Source organism: Salvelinus alpinus, chromosome 4 (assembly GCF_045679555.1).
Source record: "Salvelinus alpinus chromosome 4, SLU_Salpinus.1, whole genome shotgun sequence".
NCBI classification, from domain to species: Eukaryota; Metazoa; Chordata; class Actinopteri; order Salmoniformes; family Salmonidae; genus Salvelinus; species Salvelinus alpinus.
Window position 1 is genome coordinate 12,446,768 of NC_092089.1, and position 10,000 is coordinate 12,456,767.

The 10,000-nt window shown below is 45.1% G+C and overlaps 1 protein-coding gene across 1 annotated transcript in view; it reads left to right on the forward strand.

Moving 5' to 3' along the window:
* LOC139572868 (CUB and sushi domain-containing protein 3-like) overlaps positions 1-6,809 on the forward strand; it is a 1,528,140-nt gene extending 1,521,331 nt beyond the window's left edge. The window contains exons 70-71 of the mRNA XM_071395690.1: positions 2,066-2,204; positions 2,953-6,809. Of these exons, the coding sequence (XP_071251791.1) occupies positions 2,066-2,204; positions 2,953-3,112 (299 nt within the window). The 3' untranslated portion in view covers positions 3,113-6,809. The remainder of the gene's footprint in view (positions 1-2,065; positions 2,205-2,952) is intronic.
* The last annotated feature ends 3,191 nt before the right edge of the window (positions 6,810-10,000 follow it).

Here is a 10,000-nt window from a genome sequence, read left to right on the forward strand (position 1 = left end):
CGGGCTGCAGAGACTAGGTAGGTAGGATTTACAACGAGGCTTCATACAGGGGAAAGACTATGGACAGTTCGGGCTGCAGAGACTAGGTAGGTAGGATTTACAACGAGGCATCATACAGGCGAAAGACTATGGACAGTTCGGGCTGCAGAGACTAGGTAGGTAGGATTTACAACAAGGCTTCATACAGGGGAAAGACTATGGACAGTTCGGGCTGCAGAGACTAGGTAGGTAGGATTTACAACAAGGCTTCATACAGGGGAAAGACTATGGACAGTTCGGGCTGCAGAGACTAGGTAGGTAGGATTTACAACAAGGCTTCATACAGGGGAAAGACTATGGACAGTTCGGGCTGCAGAGACTAGGTAGGTAGGATTTACAACGAGGCTTCATACAGGGGAAAGACTATGGACAGTTCGGGCTGCAGAGACTAGGTAGGTAGGATTTACAACAAGGCATCATACAGGGGAAAGACTATGGACCGTTCGGGCTGCAGAGACTAGGTAGGTAGGATTTACAACAAGGCTTCATACAGGGGAAAGACTATGGACCGTTCGGACTGCAGAGACTAGGTAGGTAGGATTTACAACAAGGCTTCATACAGGGGAAAGACTATGGACCGTTCGGGCTGCAGAGACTAGGTAGGTAGGATTTACAACAAGGCTTCATACAGGGGAAAGACTATGGACCGTTCGGGCTGCAGAGACTAGGTAGGTAGGATTTACAACAAGGCTTCATTCAGGGGAAAGACTATGGACAGTTCGGTCTGCAGAGACTAGGTAGGTAGGATTTACAATGAGGCTTCATACAGGGGAAAGACTATGGACAGTTCGGGCTGCAGAGACTAGGTAGGTAGGATTTACAACAAGGCTTCATACAGGGGAAAGACTATGGACCGTTCGGACTGCAGAGACTAGGTAGGTAGGATTTACAACAAGGCTTCATACAGGGGAAAGACTATGGACCGTTCGGGCTGCAGAGACTAGGTAGGTAGGATTTACAACAAGGCTTCATACAGGGGAAAGACTATGGACCGTTCGGACTGCAGAGACTAGGTAGGTAGGATTTACAACAAGGCTTCATACAGGGGAAAGACTATGGACCGTTCGGGCTGCAGAGACTAGGTAGGTAGGATTTAGAACGAGGCTTCATACAGGGGAAAGACTATGGACCGTTCGGGCTGCAGAGACTAGGTAGGTAGGATTTACAACAAGGCTTCATACAGGGGAAAGACTATGGACAGTTCGGGCTGCAGAGACTAGGTAGGTAGGATTTACAACAAGGCTTCATACAGGGGAAAGACTATGGACAGTTCAGTCTGCAGAGACTAGGTAGGTAGGATTTACAACAAGGCTTCATACAGGGGAAAGACTATGGACAGTTCAGTCTGCAGAGACTAGGTAGGTAGGATTTACAACAAGGCTTCATACAGGGGAAAGACTATGGACAGTTCAGTCTGCAGAGACTAGGTAGGTAGGATTTACTCAATCGTATCACAACAATTACACATTTGACAATTGTAACCACCAACATTGTGTCTTCATCCTCTTCCTGTTCCTCCTCCTCTTCTTCCTCCTCCTCTTCCAATTCATCTTCCTCTTCTTACCCATCTTCCTGTTCCTCCTCATCTTCCAATTCTTCTTCCTCTTCCTCCTCTTCCTCCTCATCCTCCTCTTCCAAATCTTCTTCCTCTTCCTCCTCCGCATCTTCTTCCCCCTCCTCTTCCTCCTCTTCTTCCTCCTCCTCCTCTTCCTCATCTTTCTCTTCTTCCTCTTCTTCTTCCTCATCTTCTTCCTCTTCCTCCTCCTCTTCCACCTCTGTATCTTCCTCTTCCTCCTCATCTTCCTCCTCATCCTCTTCCTCATCTTCTTCCTCCTCCTCCTCTTCCTCCTCTTTCTCTTCTTCCGCTTCTTCCTCCTCCTCCTCCTCTTCCTCCTCTTTCTCTTCTTCCTCTTCTTCCTCCTCTTCCTCCTCTTCCTCCTCTTCCTCCTCATCTTCCTCCTCTTCCTCATCATCTTCCTCCTCCTCTTCCTCCCCTCCTCCTGCTCCTGGTTTCTTCCCCATGTAGGTATGAAGGTGAGAGAGATCAACATCACAACTGCAGGTCCTCCTCATGTCACCAACAGTAGCTCTATGGCCATAGCCATCCTGGTACCTTTCTTTGGCCTCGTGTTGGCAGGCCTGGGATTCTATCTCTACAAACAACGGTACGTAGCTTCGGTAAACCCAATCATAATAATACACGCCACTTAGCAGAGGCTTCTCTCCCACACCACACAGAGCAGTGAGTGTACAGCGAGCCACACAGAGCAGTGAGTGTACAGCGAGCCACACAGAGCAGTGAGTGTACAGCGAGCCACACAGAGCAGTGAGTGTACAGCGAGCCACACAGAGCAGTGAGTGTACAGCGAGCCACACAGAGCAGTGAGTGTACAGCGAGCCACACAGAGCAGTGAGTGTACAGCGAGCCACACAGAGCAGTGAGTGTACAGCGAGCCACACAGAGCAGTGAGTGTACAGCGAGCCACACAGAGCAGTGAGTGTACAGCGAGCCACACAGAGCAGTGAGTGTACAGCGAGCCACACAGAGCAGTGAGTGTACAGCGAGCCACACAGAGCAGTGAGTGTACAGCGAGCCACACAGAGCAGTGAGTGTACAGCGAGCCACACAGAGCAGTGAGTGTACAGCGAGCCACACAGAGCAGTGAGTGTACAGCGAGCCACACAGAGCAGTGAGTGTACAGCGAGCCACACGGGACCACGTCTAGTTAATATGGGTTTGGTTGTGTCAAGAGAAGTGGAACATATTTCAGTTTCCACCGTTCGTAGTGAAGTTCTTGACATTGAGAAGTTGGTTGATGCTTTGAAAAACAGCAGCTGTACAGTAGATTGATGGAGTAGTATTGTCTCACTGACAGATGTGTGTGTGTGTACTGTGTGTACTCTGTATTGTAGGAAAACAGATCAGACTCAGTACACCGGCTGTTCAGTCCACGAGAACAACAACGGCCAGGCGACGTATGAGAACCCCATGTACGACACCAACACCAAGTCTGCGGAGGGGAAAGTGGTTCGCTTCGACCCCAACCTCAACACCGTGTGCACTGTGGTTTGAAGATGTGTGTGTGTGTGTGTGTACCAAACGCACCGGGGTTTGACGATGGTTTTGATGGTTTTGCCGAACAGAAAGCTCGTTCAGAAACGCAGCGCTGATGCAACACTCTGCACCGGGGTTTAATGATGGTGTTTGACGTGTGCGACGGACGGAATTGCTCGAGAGTTCTTTTGGTTTTTCAAAAATTGATGTCTTGTCTTTATAATATCTCTCTGCAACGAGTTTCTGAAGACGGCCTCGGAAACAGCAAAGCACACCTTCAGGAACAATAGTTGTGTGTGTATGGGATGATGGATGGGTGAGTCAGCAAGCAGTGTTCAAATGAGACTGTCCTCTTTTAAAAAAAATACATCTTCACCTGATTGGTGAAGTTATTCCTAAACTACACTCTGAGAGTGATGCTCTGTGAATAATGCCCGTCCGTCATGTTGGTACACAGAGTTGTTTACGCTCCAGTCAACGCAAACAATGGAGCGTCGCTAAGGCAACCAAATGGAACCCTAGTCTTTTCCATTTTGTAGTTCTCAGACCTGGGTTCAAGTACTATTCAAATTCCTTTAGCCTTCGCTCTAGTCTGCCTCGGAGTGCCAGAGAGGTGGAGGGGGTTTGTCCTTTTGCGACTATTCTTTTTTGGTTCAATTGCGACAAGTAAGCTCAATAAAGCCCAAATAAAATATTTTTTAAATGATATCGATCGATTGATTTGATTAGATTTTATAGGACATATTTAAAATACATATAGAGTTGACTCATTCGTCTGATCACAACAATACAATACAAATGTATCAAATCTTACTTGAACCCAGGTCTGTCTGCTAGTTTTTTTTTTCTTCCCAGTAGTAGTATGTATCCCCTCTCTCTGCATGGCTAGGTTTAAATCTGATTTAAATCTGATTTAAATCTGATTTAAGAACGTGTCTCAGACTTAAGGCCTCAATCAGATCAACCGTTAACCGGCCATACCAGGCACCCACATAGCTGATGTTTTAGCGATGTCGGAGGTGGAACTGAGTTGGAGCTGTCCAATCGGTGAGCAGCTGCTCTTGAAGCCACTCCCCGCCCCACTCCCGTTAGAAGTTCAGACCGTGAAAGTGTAGGCTATTTCTAGAAATGATCAAAATCATCAAACTAAATAATGAGGATTTCTATCAGCCTTAATCGAGGTGTAGATTATATCTCACATTTCAGTGTTCCAACTTGTAAACAAGGCTGCATTGGATTTCTCTTAATGAGACTCTGTGCAGCCAATGACAAGGTGTAATGCCGGGAGCCGCGTGTGGATTTGACAGCTCTAAAGAGGTTCCTCCTCCGACACATCAAAACATCAGCTACGAGGATGTTGGCTAAAGCGAATCTGATTGGAACGTAAGAGTTCCTCTCTGCGTGAGTCGATCAAAGTGATCTGTTCATTTCCCACACTGTGTGATGTCAGAGAGAGAGACAGGGAAACAAGAAAGGCTGTCTCGCTCTTTGAATACTGTTCTATACTGCCAGTGTATGTAATATCAATGTACTGGACGCACTCTAACGCCGATGATACTTAAGATTGGATGTGTCATCTGTCTACCCTGACTGAGAACTGAAGGACTGTCTACCCTGACTGAGAACTGAAGGATGTCTCTCTACCCTGACTAAGAACTGAAGGATGTGTCATGTCTCTACCCTGACTGAGAACTGAAGGACTGTCTACCCTGACTGAGAACTGAAGGATGTCTCTCTACCCTGACTAAGAACTGAAGGATGTGTCATGTCTCTACCCTGACTGAGAACTGAACGATGTCTGTCTACCCTGACTGAGAACTGAACGATGTCTGTCTACCCTGACTGAGAACTGAACGATGTCTGTCTACCCTGACTGAGAACTGAAGGATGTGTCATCTGTCTACCCTGACTGAGAACTGAAGGATGTGTCTCTACCCTGACTGAGAACTGAAGGATGTGTCTCTACCCTGACTGAGAACTGAAGGATGTATCGTCTGTCTACCCTGACTGAGAACTGAAGGATGTGTCATGTCTCTACCCTGACTGAGAACTGAAGGATGTGTCATGTGTCTACCCTGACTGAGAACTGAAGGATGTGTCATGTCTCTACCCTGACTGAGAACTGAAGGATGTGTCATGTCTCTCTACCCTGACTGAGAACTGAAGGATGTATCATGTCTCTACCCTGACTGAGAACTGAAGGATGTGTCATGTCTCTACCCTGACTGAGAACTGAAGGATGTATCATGTCTCTACCCTGACTGAGAACTGAAGGATGTATCATGTCTCTACCCTGACTGAGAACTGAAGGATGTGTCATGTCTCTACCCTGACTGAGAACTGAAGGATGTGTCATGTCTCTACCCTGACTGAGAACTGAAGGATGTATCATGTCTCTACCCTGACTGAGAACTGAAGGATGTATCATGTCTCTACCCTGACTGAGAACTGAAGGATGTGTCATGTCTCTACCCTGACTGAGAACTGAAGGATGTGTCATGTCTCTACCCTGACTGAGAACTGAAGGATGTGTCATGTGTCTACCCTGACTGAGAACTGAAGGATGTATCATGTCTCTACCCTGACTGAGAACTGAAGGATGTGTCATGTCTCTACCCTGACTGAGAACTGAAGGATGTGTCATGTCTCTACCCTGACTGAGAACTGAAGGATGTGTCATGTGTCTACCCTGACTGAGAACTGAAGGATGTATCATGTCTCTACCCTGACTGAGAACTGAAGGATGTGTCATGTCTCTACCCTGACTGAGAACTGAAGGATGTATCATGTCTCTACCCTGACTGAGAACTGAAGGATGTGTCATGTCTCTACCCTGACTGAGAACTGAAGGATGTGTCATGTCTCTACCCTGACTGAGAACTGAAGGATGTATCATGTCTCTACCCTGACTGAGAACTGAAGGATGTGTCATGTCTCTACCCTGACTGAGAACTGAAGGATGTGTCATGTGTCTCTACCCTGACTGAGAACTGAAGGATGTGTCGTCTGTCTACCCTGACTGAGAACTGAAGGATGTGTCGTCTGTCTACCCTGACTGAGAACTGAAGGATGTATCGTCTGTCTACCCTGACTGAGAACTGAAGGATGTGTCATGTCTCTACCCTGACTGAGAACTGAAGGATGTGTCTCTACCCTGACTGAGAACTGAAGGATGTGTCTCTACCCTGACTGAGAACTGAAGGATGTGTCATCTGTCTACCCTGACTGAGAACTGAAGGATGTGTCATCTGTCTACCCTGACTGAGAACTGAAGGATGTATCATGTCTCTACCCTGACTGAGAACTGAAGGATGTATCGTCTGTCTACCCTGACTGAGAACTGAAGGATGTATCGTCTGTCTACCCTGACTGAGAACTGAAGGATGTGTCATCTGTCTACCCTGACTGAGAACTGAAGGATGTGTCATGTGTCTACCCTGACTGAGAACTGAAGGATGTATCATGTCTCTACCCTGACTGAGAACTGAAGGATGTGTCATGTCTCTACCCTGACTGAGAACTGAAGGATGTGTCATGTCTCTACCCTGACTGAGAACTGAAGGATGTCTCTCTACCCTGACTGAGAACTGAAGGATGTGTCATGTCTCTACCCTGACTGAGAACTGAAGGATGTGTCTCTACCCTGACTGAGAACTGAAGGATGTATCGTCTGTCTACCCTGACTGAGAACTGAAGGATGTGTCTCTACCCTGACTGAGAACTGAAGGATGTGTCTCTACCCTGACTGAGAACTGAAGGATGTGTCTCTACCCTGACTGAGAACTGAAGGATGTGTCTCTACCCTGACTGAGAACTGAAGGATGTGTCTCTACCCTGACTGAGAACTGAAGGATGTGTCTCTACCCTGACTGAGAACTGAAGGATGTGTCTCTACCCTGACTGAGAACTGAAGGATGTGTCTCTACCCTGACTGAGAACTGAAGGATGTGTCTCTACCCTGACTGAGAACTGAAGGATGTATCGTCTGTCTACCCTGACTGAGAACTGAAGGATGTGTCATGTCTCTACCCTGACTGAGAACTGAAGGATGTATCATGTCTCTACCCTGACTGAGAACTGAAGGATGTGTCATGTCTCTACCCTGACTGAGAACTGAAGGATGTATCATGTCTCTACCCTGACTGAGAACTGAAGGATGTATCATGTCTCTACCCTGACTGAGAACTGAAGGATGTGTCATGTCTCTACCCTGACTGAGAACTGAAGGATGTATCATGTCTCTACCCTGACTGAGAACTGAAGGATGTGTCATGTCTCTACCCTGACTGAGAACTGAAGGATGTATCGTCTGTCTACCCTGACTGAGAACTGAAGGATGTGTCATGTCTCTACCCTGACTGAGAACTGAAGGATGTATCATGTCTCTACCCTGACTGAGAACTGAAGGATGTGTCATGTCTCTACCCTGACTGAGAACTGAAGGATGTGTCATCTGTCTACCCTGACTGAGAACTGAAGGATGTATCATCTGTCTACCCTGACTGAGAACTGAAGGATGTATCGTCTGGCTACCCTGACTGAGAACTGAAGGATGTGTCTCTACCCTGACTGAGAACTGAAGGATGTGTCTCTACCCTGACTGAGAACTGAAGGATGTGTCTCTACCCTGACTGAGAACTGAAGGATGTGTCTCTACCCTGACTGAGAACTGAAGGATGTGTCTCTACCCTGACTGAGAACTGAAGGATGTGTCATCTGTCTCTACCCTGACTGAGAACTGAAGGATGTATCGTCTGTCTACCCTGACTGAGAACTGAAGGATGTATCGTCTGTCTACCCTGACTGAGAACTGAAGGATGTATCGTCTGTCTACCCTGACTGAGAACTGAAGGATGTGTCATGTCTCTACCCTGACTGAGAACTGAAGGATGTGTCTCTACCCTGACTGAGAACTGAAGGATGTGTCTCTACCCTGACTGAGAACTGAAGGATGTGTCTGTCTCTACCCTGACTGAGAACTGAAGGATGTGTCATGTGTCTACCCTGACTGAGAACTGAAGGAGAAATATTATCATCAAACTACAGTATTGTCTTTGTGTGATGGAGAGAACATGAATTTCCTTTTTTCTGAGTTGAGGTTTCTTGGGGGGGTTGAGATTGTTGTGTATCTTCTAGCCAATGAGTCTGAGAGAGTTACTGCACATACTGTACATGTTGCTCTGTGTCTGTCCCATGGATGTTGACTGGAATAAATGGGTGTTTGTTTTTACTGTAACAGGACACTCTTAGAATAAAACGGCCCCAAAAGGCTTCTTCGGCTGTTCTTCTACATGAAACCCCCCCTAAAATCCCAAAAGGCTTCTTCTACATGAAAAACCCCCTAAAATCCCAAAAGGCTTCTTCTACATGAAAAACCCCCTAAAATCCCAAAAGGCTTCTTCTACATGAAAAACCCCCAAAATCCCAAAAGGCTTCTTCTACATGAAAAACCCCCAAAATCCCAAAAGGCTTCTTCTACATGAAAAAAACCCCAAAATCCCAAAAGGCCTCTTCTACATGAAAAACCCACAAAAATCCCAAAAGGCTTCTTCTACATGAAAACCCCCAAAAATCCCAAAAGGCTTCTTCTACATGAAAACCCCCAAAAATCCCAAAAGGCTTCTGCAAAGTGTTCTCCTACCTTGACCAGCCAAAGAACCCTTCTGTATTCTAGATCGCAACTTTTTTTTCTCTTTTGAGAGTCTAGGATCATCGGCCTCCCATTCACATTCCTGTATATTTGCCATTGTCGTCAAAATCTCATCGTTTTTTACGTGCCAGTTTCGTCATAACAGAATAAGGAACATTGTAAAATCATTAAATAAATCCTGACAGTGCCTTGTCAAATATTAATATTGTATAGGCATAGTGTTAAAGAAACCAGGATTATAATTTCACCAGTAACAGTGTGTAAATCATCTATCTTTTATGGAGGGGTGGTAGGGGCTGATTTTAGCATGATTCCCAAATGGCACCCTATTCCCTATATAGTACCCTACTTTTGCCCAGGACTCTGTTGGGGCCCTGTTCAAAAGTAGTGCACTACATAGGGAATAGGGTGCCATACTGGGACGTTGATTTACTGTATTTTCTGTCAGCCTTGCTTACGTTGAAGAGGAACATGCTGAAGGCAGCTCGTACTTGTGCATGTCTGCCAAAGATGATCACGTCGTAGTAGAGCATTGCTGCTGTAGATGTTTCTACCGTGTGTATCTTATCTTGTCATGGCAGTAACATTTAGGTTTTCTTTTGTACATTTATACAGTTTTGATACTCGATGGCATTCTCTTTGTCAAATGTCTTTGTTTTATCAATATGTAATATCACAATCTCACATTTCTTATTGACAACAATGAAAAATGCATCTGGTATATATTGAAACTTTGTTTAAATCTGGTATATATTGAAACTTTGTCTTAAAGTCAAAGACGTCAAACAAGTTTAGAATGCAATTCACTGTACAAATCGGTAACTAGATTAGAATGCTATTCACTGTACAAATCGGTAACTAGATTAGAATGCTATTCACTGTACAAATCGGTAACTAGTTTAGAATGCAATTCACTGTATAAATCAGTACTACTCCTAATATAAAACAAATTCAGAGCCAATGTAGATGTATATATATATTCAAACCTTTCGTAAAGAGATATATTTTTATGCAATTAAAGCATTTGTAAGTTATTAAATATGTTGTGTACATTTCCATATGTAAATGTCATGTAAGATTTACAAAAAAAAATGTTTTGTATTTTTTCTTTATTGCCAGTGTATAAATCCTTAATTTATATATAAAACATGTCAACTATAAAGCTTTGTCATTGTCATTTTGTTTGTAAGGGGATGTATTGGGATGGTGGACAAACACAGTATTTTTTTGCAATTGACCACCAACAGATACTCTCA